This window comes from Pogona vitticeps, chromosome 4, assembly GCF_051106095.1.
Source record: "Pogona vitticeps strain Pit_001003342236 chromosome 4, PviZW2.1, whole genome shotgun sequence".
NCBI classification, from domain to species: domain Eukaryota; kingdom Metazoa; phylum Chordata; class Lepidosauria; order Squamata; family Agamidae; genus Pogona; species Pogona vitticeps.
In genome coordinates this window covers 203,368,304-203,384,213 of record NC_135786.1, presented here as the reverse complement: position 1 = coordinate 203,384,213, position 15,910 = coordinate 203,368,304, and the positions used below count along the sequence as shown (strand labels likewise).

Sequence of the window (15,910 nt, the reverse complement as noted above, 5' to 3'; positions counted from 1 at the left end):
AATCTAGGGCTCCCCCCCCCTCACCCGCTCGGAAGTTGGTCAACGGGACGGTACCTTTCTGGGCAGCGACCACGGCTTCCTCGGAGATCTCTCGGTAAATGTGCCGCACCATGCCCGCCGTCTCCTCGTTGCTCTGCGAGTTGATGTCCCACAGCACCAAGCGGGCTCGGCGGCGGGCGAACTCCAGGGCGAAGAGCCGGCCCAGCCCACTCCCGGCGCCGGTGATGAGGCACACCTGCCCGGCCACGCTCTTCTCCTTGGGGCGCAGGAACCACTTGGCGGCGGCCACGACGAACGCCCAGAGGACCTTGAAGGTGACCACGAAGAACTCCACGATGATGTTCATGGTGGCGCCGGGGGGGGGGGGGCGACGGACCCGGCGAGCGACTTGCGTGCCCCGGTTAACCGCGGCGGGCCCGAACGGACCGGGAGGCGACCTCCGAGTCCTCGGCACCCCGGAGTCCTCCCTCGGCAGCGCCGCCTCAACGGTTCAAGGAGGGCAGGCGCGCCAAAGCCTCGACCGCACCAGCGACCGGCCCCTCTGCCTCCCCTTTCGCGACGCGGTGCGCCGGAGGGAGCGCCCCCGTTGCCTCCACGCCCCAGGGGAAAAGGCAGGCGCCCGTCAGCGACCCACCGGGGGGGGGGGGAAGAAGCCGCCTGCTCCGCCTGCGGGCAGCTGGGCTGGAGCCTTCGGCGGGCACCCTCCGAGCCACACGCCGCCGCTTGCTCAGGTTAAGCCTCAGTGCCCTCGGCGGTGGCGCTTGGCTAGGGGGGGCAAGGCAAAGAAGCCAGGGCAGGGCAGGGCAGGACCAATTTCAACGCGCCGCCACCGAAAGGACGCTCGGAGCCACCCTGGAAAGCCCACGCAGACCCCGCCGCGGCTCCGCCAGAGAAGCCAAGTTTCAGGAACAAGTTTCTACCGAGGCGGCGGGTGGCCCTTCCTAGCCAGCGCCCGCTTCGCCTCTTACACCCAGTCAGTCACCGCCAGGCTCCTGCGAACGGGCGGGTTTTTTTTTTTTCGGCCACCTTCCCACTTCAGGGAGGAAAACACAGGAAAAGATGAGGGACCGCCGCCGCCACCGACACCTCCGCGGCTCTTGCGCGCGTCCCTGCCCGCCCCTACCTGTCCCTTCTCCTGCCTCGCGGCGGTGCCAGCGTCCCACCCCTCGCCCGTCAAAGTGAGCATTTTCCCACCGCTCCAGGCCCTATATAGTCCCGAAACGAGGGAAGCGGGGGGCCCTCCTCCGCTCACCCTCCCGCCCCCCCCGAACCCGGCCCCGCCCCCTAGCCGCGCACTTTGCATTCCTAGGCCTTCCCCCCGTCCCATTTCCGCCCAGCAGCGCCGCCCCTCGATTCAGTGGAGAGTCCCGAGACGCTGCGGACACGCCGCGCATCCGCGCAACACTCTCCCCCCCCCCCGGGCCGGAGGAGGGAGGCCCGCCCAGCCTGCGGAGCGACGCCTGCCGCGGAGAGGGAGACTCTCCGCGTTTCTCTTGTCGCGAGTGCAGGTACAGGCGGTGGGAGGCCGCGGCCCTCGGCACCCTCGGGTTATTAGGAGTGACTCCCATTTAAATCAAGGGGAAAAATATTTGTGGCAGGATGAAGAGCAACGAATGTTCTTACTTCCCGAGTCTTGTGCCACTTTAAAGAGCAACACATTTTATTTGGCATAAACTTTCCTGAACTATGAAGCTTATGCAACGAGACAAAAATAGGCTTCGAGACTAATAGAGTTGGTTGTTGTGGGGTTTTTTCGGGCTCCCCGTGTCCTGAAGGTTGTTCTTCCAAACGTTTGGCCAGTCTCTGTAGCCGGCATCTTCAGAGGACAGGCGTAGCACTAATAGAGTTGTTTCGGCTTGTGCCACACGACGGATGATTCTACTGTAGGAGTCTTTGACAGGCTGATCTTCTGCATTTTTATATTTTTAACAGATTGTACACCGCCCAGAAAACCTAATTCGTGGGCGGTTTAAAAGTGCAATCAATCAATGAGTCTCTAAACCCTTTGAAGTGCTGCCGACTGATCGAGGAGAGAAACGGGCTGGAGGTGTAAACGAAGCACGTTGCTGTCTTCCACCGATCAATCCACACGCCCACCATCTCTGAGCGTCTCTCCTCCGTTGTCCACGGCCCGCTGTCATCGGACCACCGCCCGCCCGCCTGACAGCTCTCTGCAAGCCTAAACCTGTCGCATTGAACGGGCGCAACCCGAACCTAGTTGTGCACACGATTGGGTTGCAGAGCTGGCAATTGGAGTTGCCCCCCCCGCCCCCCGCAAAAACAGAATAGAATGGGGATTTATGACAAGTTAATGGTTGCAGGATTCCAACTTTAGGAAGAGAAATATGTTATTTGTGTGCTACTTAGGTCATAGAACTTTGCTGGGAAGAATAGGGAGCAAGGTGCCTAGTGCTGGCGATCAGAATGGCTTGCACCATGTTTTAAGGCGAGCGGTTGAGCCCTCAAAGCACAAAAAGGCTGCAGTTCCCACACGATCTCCTGATGTTTTAACTTCTTTGACTAATTTGAAAATGCATGCTGGGAGATGTAGTTTTTACCTAACATCCCCCCCCCCCCCATTAGTAAGACTCTGAGATTGATTGCTGTTAAAACGTAAAGCACTTGTGGGTATTTTGAAGTATGTACTTGTAAATTGTTTTTAAACTCTTTAATACTGCTTTTGTGCTGCAAACAATTTAGAGGCTTCACATTAACAAGTGATATACTTGTACTGAAGAGGAAATAAATATGTAGGCACCATTAACTTTTAAATGGGAGTCACTTTAAGTAAGACTGATACTTGGAAGGGCAGCTATGAAGGAACTGGAAAATATCTTCAACAGTAAAGATATGTAACTGGAACACAAGATCATAGTATTCCTGATAATTATGTGTGGATATGAAAGCTGGGTAGTGAAGAAATCTGGCAGAAAAAAATCATTGCAATTTGGTCTTGGGGGAGAGGTTTACAGATGCCATGAGCCATCAGAAAAACAGAAAAACCACTTTCAGAACACGGCCAAGAAGCCCGAAAAACCCACAACAACCATTAACTGTTCTATTTTAATGTTAGCTTTTGTGGACAAGGCCACTTCCTCTTATGTTAGCCTTCAAGGTGCAACAACAATTTTTGTCTTAATTTTTTAAATTTTCTTTTGCCTGATATACAAATAAATGAGTGCTAGATTAGTACTAGATCTCTTCTTCGATGCACACCTTAACATGGTGAGGGAATCTGAGTGTGTCAGAGAAGCCAAAACTAGAGATGGGGATATTTGTATGCGAATATCCCCCCACGGGTGCAAATAACAAGTACTCTGCAACCTGAGAGAAAGGCTTGTCCTCCTGCCTTCTGCCAGGAGTGGGTAATCCATCCTGAGCAACGGAGTGATAGGAAGGCACTGTGGAGCTCGTGGCAGCGGCGGAATTGTGAATGGTCAGTCTGGCCCCAGGGGGCCGGATCCTCGTTATCTGCACCTGTGGGGGGATATTCATATACGAATACCCCCATCTCTAGCCAATGCTGTCCAGAGGCTAGACTCCCATTTTGAGTCTAGACTCCTAGCAGGGTTACTCAAGGCAGAATGGTCATACCCTTTCCCCCCCAAAAATAAGACCTAACCTGAAAATAAGCCCTAGTATGATTTTTCAGGATGTTTGTAATATAAACCCTACCTCAAAAATAAGCCCCAGTTAAGTGAAACCCTGCCCTCCACTATTGTGGAGCAACCAAAAGAAGATGGCATAACTTTATTTGAATAAATATAGATTGTTGTACATGAAAAAAATGAAACATCCCCTGAAAATAAGCTCTAATGTGTTTTTGAAGCAAAATTTAATATAAGACCCTGTCTTATTTTCAGGGAAACATGGTAGCTGAAGCACCAGACTAAAATGCATCCACCCTTTTCAAGGGTAACAGCTGCATCAGAAGAGAATGGATGGTTCCAATGGTGATGAGGATGGAGAAACATCTGGTGGCAGCTACTGGCTGCAGTGGTAGCTGAAGGTGGCAATGTCAGAAGATATTTCACAGACAATGACAGTGACACTTCAGCTAACGTTTGTTAGTACTGCACAGAAGAAGACAATGAAAAAACACTGCTGAAGCTTCCTTACCTTGAAAACCCTGTACTGTAATGAGAGTCCAAAATGAAACAAGAGATAGTGCTGGAAGATGAGACTTCCAAGTGGGGAAGTACTCAATCAGTTCTTTGTCCTGCAAAGGGCAACTACAAATAGCACTGTGACTATATTAAAGCTGAAAGGATGTCTAGTGGCTTATATGCACAGAGGTGAAATGGAAATCTGGTGGGGCACAACATACACAATTGTAACATGTAACATGAGAAGTATGAATCAAGGTAAACAGAAAACCATAAAGCAAGAAATAAACATTTAAACATTGCAGTGCTTAGTGTGGGTGAAATAAAGAGGACTTGTATGGAACATTTTCAGTCAGACAACTACAAAGTGTTTTACTCTGGAAATGACAAACTCAGAAAAAAACAGAGTGGCTCTAACACTGAGGCAAGATGTAGCATAGGTAGTTAAGGGTTATAATATAAGGTCTGACTGAATAACGTTCATCAGACTTCTGGGAAACCCTATCAACATAACCATAATTTAAGTCTGTGCTCCAGTTACAAGATGCTGAAGAAGATGAAATTGAAAGCTCAATGTCCAGGAGGACATTGATCACACAACAACACAAGAGATGATGCTTATAATCAAAGGTGAGTCGAATCTAAATATAGGAAACAAAGCAGAATCAGATGTTGGCAAATTTGGTCTAGGGATCAGAACCAAAGCAGGAGAATGACTTGCAGAAATCTCTGAAGCCAGCAATCTATTTATTGCAAATATATGCTTCAAGCAACCGAACAGACAAGTGTACATATGAAAATTCTTGGATTATGGTTATGTATTTCTTTCAGAACAATTCAATTTCATTAGAAGTCATTTCAAGTCCCTGATACTTTCTGCCAGTAAGATGGTTTCATCTGCATATCTTTGATTATTGATATTTCTTCCACCAGTTTCCACTCTTCCTTCTGAATCTAGTCCAGCTTTCTATACATGTCCATATGATATGTTGTGCATATAGACAGAACTGATAAGGAAATATAATGCATCTTTGTCTAACACCTTTGTCTATAATAAACCATTCTGTCTCTCCATATTCTGTCCTAACAGTAGCTGCTTCTTTTTCTTAACATGTGCAGAAATACCACAAGACTATCCTCCTTTTTCATCTGAGTTATTTTTGTTTTGTCCGTTCTTTTTTAAGTTTCTTGTCTAGAGATCTAGCACTAAACTAGTATATCCATCCTAGCAATAATATGATCTAGTACTAATCTGTCAAAAACAAAACAAAACAGAGGATGATCACACTTGAAAATGTGTGTTTGAATAGTTCTGGTTTGAAATAAAGTAGAAGCCCCCAGCAGCAGCAGGGGGAAAAATACTGCTTTGATAGCAAAAAGACCAAGTCAGGTTAGCCTTTGTGTTATGTGATGATCAGAAATACTTCAAATTTATTATAACTGCAGTAAATCCTGCAATATTTGATCATGTAGTCACAGCCTGAGTCTCGGAAGAGTAGCAATGAAAAAATTAGAAAAGATTATCAAGTGTTTGTTTCATTGGAGATCAAGACCAAGGTTGTCCACACTGTTGTATTCCTGATCACTATATACAAGTCTGAAAGCTGTACAGTAAAGAAAGCTGACAGGAAAAAATATTTTAAATACAGCACTGGAAGATTTCTTTTCAGATACCCTGGACTGCCAGAAAGATGAACAAGTGGGTCCTAGAGCAAATCAAATCTGAACTGTCTTTGGAGGCAAAAATGATAAAACCAATGAAGAAAAAAATATGATGATGGAAAAGGTTGAAGTCAGCAGGAAAAAAGGAAGATTAAATAAGATCTTATAAGTTTGGAACTAAAAATGAAATTCTAAAGTGGTTTCATAGCAGTTGACTTTAAAATGCTTCTTAACATCTTCTGTTGTTTTGAAAATAGGCTACGGCAAGCATATATATATATAGGAGGCTATTGTTCACCTCCGCTGTACTTTATTTATTGCCTAAGATTCTTGAATCTTCCCATCATACTAAGCGGTTATGACAATCATATCTTTATTAGAGTTCCGGCACTTAGCAAGCCACCTCTTTTTCCTAGTTTTGTTCAGGCACGACTCTAGTCACCTAAACTAGAGAATGGGGCTTTACGTCCAGTGATCCCTTTCAGAGAACAGTTTCCCGACTCTTTATGTTCACTGCGCAAGCGCGAAGCCTTTCCTTTTCCGGCAGCAGCCATGGCGGGCGAAGAGTGAGTAGTACTTTCTTGTTAAAGATAATCTGTTGTCATCCGTGACTTTGAAAGCGTTTTCTCTGGGTTCTGTTTTCGAAGATGTACTCTGTGGGGTTTCGCGAGTTAGGAAGACTTGGTTAAATCGTTCTCTCCATCGTGGTCTGGAGCGGAGGGCGAGGGTTTTACGAAAAAGATGCGGCCGGGCGCTCGGCAACGGCCCTGCTTGGGGTAGGCCGCGCTGGGAGTCCCATTTTTGAGGAGAGGAAGCGGGACACGATGGCAGGGAGGAGGTAGCATCCCAAGTCGGTGGCTGCCTGGCCAGTCGGTTGGCCTCCATCGGGCCTTACGGGCTCGATATTTCTTGCGACCAGGCTTGGGCCTCCTTCCAGCTGCCTTACGGGACACGCGTACAACCGGGGTTTGATTATAGGGATAGAACAAGAGAGTTTGGGAAAAGGGTGCTGAGAAACAGTTCACCTTTCTTGCGAAACCGAGGGCTGTGAAGTTTCCCAATGCTTTCATTCTGGGCGGCGATCTAGAAGAAAAGCAATGGAGACTTCCAAACTCATCACTCCCCGTGTACAGTATGTGTCTCTGTGTTGGTCGGGACTGGTACTAGGAGTTTGTTTGTTTATTTATTTATTTATTTATTTATTTATTTATTTAATATGCCGCCCACACTACCCAAAGGTCTCTGGGCAGCACAAGTTTGGAAGTCCCCATTGTTTTTTTCCTGGACGGTCATGGAATCATTCTTGAACAGAGGGTTGACTATGAATATTGGAATTTTAAGTGGATTCCGCTTTACTGTCCGCTTTACCGTGTGTGGCTTAGGAAGACTTGGCTAAATCGATCTTTCAAATGTTGTCTGGCAGGGAGTTCACAAAGGAAAATACAGCCGGTTAGTCTTAAAAAAAGTACTAATCTACTACAAAGTCATCTCAGCTTTCTAGATCTCTGGTTGATTATGTTCATAGCTGTACAAAAGCAGTATCATTGTGAGTGGAGTGAATTTATTTGTATGTGTTTTAGTTGCTCAGAAATATATGCTACCTGTTTGAACAACTAGAACTGTTAAAAGAGGATCTGTAAAATGTGATCTGAATGCACACTTTAAGTCAAACCAGGAAAAACACATACCTTACTAATGCTTTCAAATGTCTTGAAATTGTATAATTGTTGTTTAGCAGTGCAAGGAAGCATACTATAAGTAGAGGAAAACATTTTGAAAAGGTACATTGAAACCAAGACCATTTGACAACATGTGTCTAAAGTACTTGGAAAGATTATTTAAGTTACCAAAGTTAATACAACTATAATGACATACTTTTCCAGCTCCTCTGTGGCATATTTACTTATTTTTGTTTTATGATACAGAGCCAAGAAGAAGGTGCCTTCAATTCCAGAAAGCCTATTGAAGAAAAGAAAGGCTTTTGCTGATTTAAAGGCTAAACGTCTGAAAAGGCTTCTAGTCCAAAAGAAGGTATGATTTAAGAATGCAATTTTAAATGTACAGTATTTGTTGGGACTTACTGTCTGTAAATTATGTTTAGGATTGTTACCTTGATAGCTCTAACAGATGGTGCACTTCGTGTGTTTTTTTAAGAATGGGATTAGATTTCAATTCATGAATTGCAACAGTTCCATTTTTTGTCAGCTGCAGGTGGTATATTAACCATTATGTTATTAACCCAACTACCTAATTTTCCCCATAGTATTTTGTATCTTCTCCCTCTTTCCTGAACAGATAAGCTGGCACCGGATCTATTTTCTATAACACGTTTAGCAATATTGGTCAAATGCGTTAATTGTATATTTTAGCTTTGTATATGTGGCCTCCAGGTATTTCTAAATTTAGTTCCATAATCTCCCTTGGGTCAGTGGTGCTGGGAATTATAGTCCAAAATGTATAGAGGATTCAAGATTAGTGGTCTTTTTTAGGTGAGATAATAAATTCCTTTATCGTATTATTTTCATAAATTTCTGTCTGTTGTACCAAGGCGAATGGGCTTCCTGTCTTTGCTATGCTTATTAAAATTCTTCCTTCCTGATATTTGCCAACCCTTGCTCAACCAGGCCTTTCCTCTGAAGAAAGGATGAAAGGAGAATAATTTTTCCCCTGAATGCATTATAATGTTTGTGTGTTGAAAATGTCCAATAAAAGTTGAGCTTAGAAGAGTAAAAGAGAAGTGTTTCTACCTGGTTATGTGTTAGTTTCTGGGTTGTAGTCAACTTTTGAAGTATCTTGTGTTAATGAAAGTCAGGGTCACTATGGAGGAGTATTCAGACTATGTCTGGGAAGACCCAACTTCAGATCTGTACACAACCATAAGTTCTGTGGATGGCCTTAGGCCATTTGCTATCTGTCAGCATGTATCACAGGATTCTGTGAATGTTAAATGGACACCATGGATGTCTCCATCATTCCTTTGCAGCAGTGGTTCCCAAACTTGAGCCATACCATATGGTTGAACAATACCTCCAAGAATCCCTAATCATTATTCCTTCTGGGTGGCACTTTTGGAGGAAGGATGACAGCAACAAAATCTCAGTAGTACAATTCTTATTTCAGATGAGAAAGGAGGAACGAAAACTCATCTACAAAAGAGCACAAACCTATCACAAAGAGTACAGACAGATGTACCGACGTGAGATTCGCATGGCCCGAATGGCCCGCAAGGCTGGTAATTACTACGTACCTGCTGAACCCAAACTAGCATTTGTGATCAGGATCAGAGGGTAAGATGAGCAAATGTAGTGCACTGATCTTTAATGCTCAGTAGTTCTTTGCAGCAGCACTGTTTTCCTAAGTGGCTAGTCTAAAACAGGTTTTGGTAGACATTTCTTCAAATTGACCTTACTTAAAATGTCACCCCTAGAGTTTCTAATCAATAGTTGCTACTAAATGTTTCGCTTAGCTGGATACTTTAATATGTGGCATACTGATTAATTAATAGCATTTTACTTTCTTATTAGGATGATACACTATTTTTAGATATGAAGGATAATGTGAAAATTATTTGTTTTTTGGAGCAAATATGAATGGTATAGTTGCGATATGTGAAAGTATTCTGTAAGTAAAGGGATCTCTTTGTAGCAACCCATCTTTGATTACTATCCATGTAATCCATCATTATGTCTTACTTTTCAGTGCTTTTTATTTTGAAAAAATTGGACTAAATTTTTACAGCAAACATTGATATGGATTATTGAGAATTGTAATAGAGTACTTGTGTACCAAAACCAATATCCTTAATGCTAACTGACAAGAAAAGTTTGTTTTGTAAATAAAATTGCAAATAGTTTGTTTAATGGAATGAAATTAATTTAATGGAAATGGTTGAAACATATATATACTGTTTTTCTGAACTTGGGATTATTTTATGATACTTTCTAGAATTAATGGCGTTAGCCCCAAGGTTCGCAAGGTACTGCAGCTCCTTCGCTTGCGTCAAATTTTCAATGGCACATTTGTGAAACTCAACAAAGCATCCATTAATATGCTGAGGATTGTTGAACCTTACATTGCATGGGGGTAAGTTGCACCTTGAATTTAGCGGTTGCCAATAGAGTATGTGATGTGATCCTTATGGGTAGTGTATTACTCATGCACAATTCTGTTTCCTTTTCTGCTAAGTCTTGTGTTGAGAGAAGTAATGTCTGCATCCTGCTCTAGAACAAGAATCTGCTATCAGCATCATTGTCTAATTAGCTTTTAAGATTAATGAAGTGGAGGGGTTGCTCTGCAAGGTTGTAAAGAAAATGTTCATCTGGACCTGAACTATTGCATGACCATAAGAGGTGTACAAGATTCTTTTAATTCACCAGCTTCTATCTGTTAGCTGAGTGACTTTCATAAATTAATTGCATAACTACAGTGTTTGACACAATTTTGTGCTCTCCTGCAGTTAAAGGGTGGGATATTTTCCCCCATGTTCATCTCTGCATCTTTTAATCAAATGCCTTCACGGGATGGATAGCCTGTTACTTTTGAAAGGTGGTGGGATTGCATTTTCCATCATCGCTGTGGCTGTTGGGTGTTTCAGTCAACAATTTTTAGACTTCCACATGCTCTCCATATTCTAGTCAGATTTTCCTCCTAGTAAACCTAAAATTGGATTTTCACTGCACCACTTTTCCCAGTCCTTGCGAGAGAGAACTGCTCCCAGTATTTGAACCTGAAAGGTCATGTCTGGGTACATTTGCTTAATAATTTTTAGAAAGTACATATGACTTGAAATCTCAGTAGGTACAGTGGTGCCCCGTTTAACAACGAATCCACATAGTGATTGAGTTTTTGCGATCGCAAAAGCGATCGCATAACGATGTTTTAAATGGGGAAACATCGCTTTGCGATGATTGGTAAGTGCTTTGCTTACCGATTATCGCATAACGATGTTTTAAGAACAGTTGATTGGCGGTTCCAAAATGGCCACTGGGTGAAGAAAATGGCCGCCCGCTGTGTTTTTGCACCCTTTCCTCGCTTACCGGGCAGTGAAAATGGCAGCCGCATGGAGGATTTCTGCATAACGGTGAGTTTTGTGCCCATAGGAACGCATTAAACGTGTTTTAATGCATTCCTATGGGCTGTTTTGCCCCGCATAGCGACGAATCCACATAGTGACGATTTTTTCAGAGCTATGCGGGGCACCACTGTACTTGCATATTCTGAAGCATCTCTTCTTTAAAATTAACTGCTAGCAGTTTTTTTGATGTTGATATCCATAGCCTGTTTTCCTTCAAGCTAATAAATTTGGTGTATGTATTTTTGTAGGAGTAATCCATAACGTCCAGAATATAAGGAATTTCTCTTGTGCTGTCAAATTAGTTAATGCAAAAAATTTTGTTGCATTTTTGTTCCAGTTATCCCAACTTGAAATCTGTGCATGAGCTGATCTACAAACGTGGTTATGGGAAGATCAACAAGCAGCGCATTGCTTTGACAGATAACTCTCTGATCAAAAAATGCTTGAGTAAGTGTAGCACATTTTCCAGTCATTGCAACTTAGCAGCATTGTTTTAGTGATAGCAGCATTTTTGCATTGATGGTGATATGATTTTAGTAAGTGTCTACATTGATAAACCTATTGTATATTTGCAATTGCTCTGAATCTTGTAGTTGTCTTTGGAGTTCCATTTATTGGCTTATGTGCTTAATTTCTTCAATCATTTTCTTTTTAATTCTCCTCATATCCGTGATCCAAGTGTTTTGCCATATTCCTTATGCTTTCATAATTTGCCTATGTACTATTTACATACAAGTAGATACCATTCTTGCTTGGAAGAGAAATAGTGGTGCAATTAACCGGAAAGTTGGGGAATACGACTATAGGGTGTTATGTTGGAGATGTGGGATGGTTGACTTTACAGTTGGTTCATGTAACATTTGACCTAATGTTTTAGTAAAAACAGACCTGTTTCTAGGATGCATTAGCTGAAACAATTCTAGCAAATAAAATTCTAATTTCTGTACATTAATGGGATTTTAAGCCATGAAAGCTGTGAGGTACAGTAAGTGGCTGTTAGAAATAAGTCTGACTAGGCTTTCTGTTTAAAAAGAATCTTTTTAAAGCTGAAAGCAGTATTTTCCACTGGCGCTAATATAACTATGGTCATGGTGGCTGGGGGGGGGGAATTTTGGTGGATTCGAGAGCAGCACATATGGAATCCCAGTGATTGTCTGCACATGTTATTAAGATCAATATGTTTTTAAAAGTTTGCTATTCAAACTCATTACATGCATCACAGTTAGCCTGTACCTTTTCTAAATTTTCTTGCATGAGAACCCAATGCAGGAAGGAAACTTAAGTTTTTCAGTTGGAATGTTTCTTCCAAGCAGGGCTTTTGTTGACAGCGCAGGTGCTTGCCAGATAGAGGGGAGGGCATTTCCTTGTTACAAGGCAGCAGATTGACCTGTTGAGAGATGCTGCTTCCACCCCCTTGTCTATATGGGCCATCACTGGTGATACAGTAATCACTCATAGAAAAATACAAGTACCCAACCAACAGAGCCAAGAAAGTCCCTAGTACCAATTCCACCTCAGTCATAAACTGGACAGCCTGTAGTACATTCTGCTATTTCACCTTTGTACTGGCTTACCACAGAACAATTGAGTCTACTGAAATACAGTGATACAAAGAGCAGGAAAATTTCTGTTAGCATTTACTAATGCAGCACTTTAGCATCTTTTTGAAATACAGTACAAGACTGAAAATACCATTGGAAACTAAAAGTAAACTCTGAAGTTGTATAGAGGAGAACATTGCATTTATATATCACATTCAGTGTTTTTCACTGTATTCCAGTAGCTAGAATTGTCTTGTGTTCAGCCAGTATAAAGATGATGTACTACAGACTATGCAGGGGTGAAATTGGTGCTAGAGACTTCTTGACTGTCTCTTAATAATTATAATGTGCTTGCAAGCCAGTTCTGACTTACGGTGAATTTTTTCAGTGTTTTCAAGATAGAGAATGCTCAGAAGTAGTTTACTATCCCCTTCTTCCTGTGGGGAGCCGAACTCCCAACCTCTGGCTCCACAGCCAGATACTTAACTATGGAGCTATCCATCCAGATGGCTCCCTCTGGGCCATTCCATTAAACAATTTCAATTCTTCTATTTATAGTTTAGCATTTAACTTGAAATTAGCATAGAAACTTGTAATTAAAGTTATTTAATGGCAAACAACTATAAATAGACTTTTAGCTTAGTATAACCTGGCTGAGATCTTATGGAAGCTGATTTGATGGGCAGTCGTGTGTTGGTGATGGACTGTTTTTGGGTTAATGGCAGAATGTCCTGTAGGGGCCACTGTGGTGTTGAGTCTGAAACTAGGCTTCCTTGGTGCAAGTTCCTCAATGGCTTTTTAGTAGATTGAAACCTCCCAATGTGTCCTAACGGCTGGTTGTTAAAAGCAGTGAGAATGGTAAAGCATTTGGTTGCTAAAATGTCCCTTTCTTTTCTCATTTTTTAAAGAAAAGTATGGTATCATTTGCATGGAGGATCTGATCCATGAAATTTACACTGTTGGCAAAAACTTCAAAGCAGCAAACAACTTCCTCTGGCCATTCAAGTTGTCTTCTCCACGAGGTGGAATGAAGAAGAAAACTACTCACTTCGTAGAAGGAGGTGATGCAGGAAACAGAGAAGATCAAATTAACAGGCTCATAAGGAGGATGAATTAATGGTATGATAGCTGGAAGAACAATGTGTTTTATGATTATTGAAATAGATACTGCACTTGCATATATGAAGCCATATGATTATTTCAATTTTTTTATCATCATACTGCTAATTTATATATTATGTGGTATCAGCATAAGAATTCTAAATGGACTGTTTCAGACATGGGCAAATATAGAGGCTTTTGAGAGTTTTTTTATGAGCAGAGTTCTGCTTATGTGGTGATAATATTGGAGGAAGAGGACAGGTGACACGTGCTGATTCCTCCTTTCCCTGCAAGCTCCTACACATCTGCTCTGGAAGAAATAAGCACTAATAGAAGTCTATTCAGGTGTTTGTTTTTCTAAGTGCATAGAGGCAACCAGGGATATACATTTTATCCCTTCTCTTCTGCTCATGAATCCCCCATGTTTGGCAGGGGAGTCCTGCCTAGGAGCTGTAACTGTTCAGAGTTCCATGCAGTCTGAGTTCAGAAGGGGAAGCTGAAGCATGAATATGGTTTGGCTAATTAATGTATTTGTATGAGGGGATGTGCAAAACAAGATCATTGCCTTGCTTATACTGGGAAACACTATGTCAGATTTTTGCTACTATGCTAGCTTGCCTAATGTACAGGGATAAATTTGCACAAAAGAACTACTTTGCTTTGTATTCAGACATTATATTGCCATTAAACTTACCAGCAAATTGCTTGTCTCTTATTGAGAAGCAAAAAATTTGACATATTTTGATCTAGGCTAACAAATGCACTTTCAAATAGCACTCTGAGAAAAGAAATCAGTGAGGGATTGTATCAATGCTCAAGGAATGATAACTGCTATGGGATACAGATTTAGGTCTGTGGGCAATAAATGCTTTTGCTATAATTTTGTTAAACACGTTTAACTATAACTACTGTAGAAGTCTTAATAGTTTATTATCCATGAAGTGAAAAACACAACTTTACAAGACTTTCTAATCACTTGGAAGCAAAGTTCCCCCTAAGGTGTGTGCCCGTGCCTGTGCCACTCTGCCTCCCTCCACACAGGGCTTCTCTGTGCACCGGCAGTGGTCGTTTTCAGCAACTTTGGTTCCGGTCATGATGGGAACCTTGGGGGGGGGTGAGTTTGAATCATATGCATGGGTGAAGTCACACATACAAGGGGCAGAACCCCACACAGCAGGGCTGAAAATTAGAGGGAACATTGCCTGGAAGAATTTTTACTCCACAAGCAACTAGCTAAGTGACTTTTCACAGTAAAAAAAAGTGCAAAATGTTGTGTGGCTTAAGTTCTTGGAAACTCTTAACCGATTAAAACATACTAAGACAGTAACTGTCACTAAATTATATCCAAACTTGTCCACTGCATTTTTGTAGAAGATCAGATAACAGCTTGTGCAGTTTACTGGTTTTTTAATGTTAATTTTTCTTGTTTTGTAGGTTCCCAGAAGATGACTTCTCTAACTATTCTTAATAAAAACCAGAAATTCTGTGCAATTGATTGTGCTGTTCCTCCTTGCTCATAAATTGACTGACAGTGAAGCAGAGTACCTCTGAAACTTTTTAATGCATTAAATATTGTTTAGCTAGTTAAACTATGAGCTTTTTGAAAGCTAAAGTTAATTGTGTCAAATTGAAGAGTGAGAACACTAGTACATAAGAATAGGATTCCCTTTGTCAGAGTTCTTTGGCACACAAAACCATGGCTGACTTTTGAACTGCACCTAGTTTGATAGAAGACACATGAATGACTATGTTTGAATAGTACAGCATGAATTGAAAATATAAAATAGTTTCAACACTGATAAAACAAAGTTTTATGCATAGATGTCTCAGCATAAAGGTAAGTAAGTTTATAGCTCTGTCTATATTGGCATGTAGGTATGTGCGTCCTGAGTCAGTTTCAGTACAGACAAGTTAAAATTGAAAACATTCAAAGAACCCAGACTCCATTACTCTGTTCTGATTTTTCTGGGAGGAGTACCAATGGAAGTACTTGCATATGCCATAAATTTTCAAGATACAATTTTGGCAATTTATGGCACCTCGGGTCTTTAGAGTTTGCATTTTGGTTCAGGCCAAACTTCAGTGAAACTTGCCAAACAAGCAACTTAATCTTGCAACAAGCTTTATTGAACTCCATAGGTTATTTGAGTGTTTAAAGGATTTTTTACTTTGCTCATTAGCCCAGAGATTCTGCCAAAACATTTTTGCTTTGTGGGTGGCTGGGAGATCTAAAATAGTGTTTATACATGCACAGTATAAACTATGTAGGCCAAGCACACATTCCTCCTGGTGTGGCTAACTAGGGTTGGTTCCTACACGATATATTGTAAGGTACACATCCTGAGCACAACTTATGGATGTACTTGAGTAGTGTATATTTTATAGTACGGCCTTGTGGATTTGTTAATGGAGGCAAGGAAGGCTGG

General features: G+C 42.2%; 2 protein-coding genes across 6 annotated transcripts in view; one reads left to right on the top strand and one right to left on the bottom strand.

The window, feature by feature from the left end:
- Window positions 1–346, bottom strand: part of RDH10 (retinol dehydrogenase 10) — a 29,319-nt gene extending 28,973 nt beyond the window's left edge. The window contains exon 1 of the mRNA XM_020811338.3: window positions 55–346. Within this exon, the coding sequence (XP_020666997.3) occupies window positions 55–346 (292 nt within the window). The remainder of the gene's footprint in view (window positions 1–54) is intronic.
- On the top strand, window positions 336–14,975 carry RPL7 (ribosomal protein L7). Of its 5 annotated transcripts, XM_020811325.3 has the most exons (9): window positions 1,460–1,508; window positions 4,644–4,736; window positions 6,185–6,334; window positions 7,694–7,799; window positions 8,889–9,055; window positions 9,714–9,851; window positions 11,180–11,289; window positions 13,292–13,502; window positions 14,919–14,975. In XM_020811325.3, the coding sequence occupies exons 3-8, from the start codon at window positions 6,321–6,323 to the stop codon at window positions 13,498–13,500; spliced, it is 744 nt and encodes a 247-aa protein (XP_020666984.2). In that variant the 5' UTR covers window positions 1,460–1,508; window positions 4,644–4,736; window positions 6,185–6,320; the 3' UTR covers window positions 13,501–13,502; window positions 14,919–14,975. The 5 variants fall into 5 exon arrangements, with proteins under 5 accessions (XP_078249965.1, XP_078249967.1, XP_078249964.1 ...); XM_078393839.1 differs by lacking the exons at window positions 7,694–7,799; window positions 8,889–9,055; window positions 9,714–9,851; ... (1 more) ...; window positions 13,292–13,502; window positions 14,919–14,975 and having other exon boundaries at window positions 336–1,508; XM_078393841.1 differs by lacking the exons at window positions 4,644–4,736; window positions 7,694–7,799; window positions 8,889–9,055; ... (2 more) ...; window positions 13,292–13,502; window positions 14,919–14,975 and having other exon boundaries at window positions 336–1,508.
- The last annotated feature ends 935 nt before the right edge of the window (window positions 14,976–15,910 follow it).

Coding starts and splice junctions, on each gene's coding strand:
- RPL7 (XM_078393838.1), top strand. CDS start 336: ATGATGTTCATGGTGGCGCCGGGGGGGGGGGGGCGACGGACCCGGCGA. Junction 1,509..3,914: donor TTCTCTTGTCGCGAGTGCAG/GTACAGGCGGTG, acceptor ACCCTTTTCAAG/GGTAACAGCTGCATCAGAAG.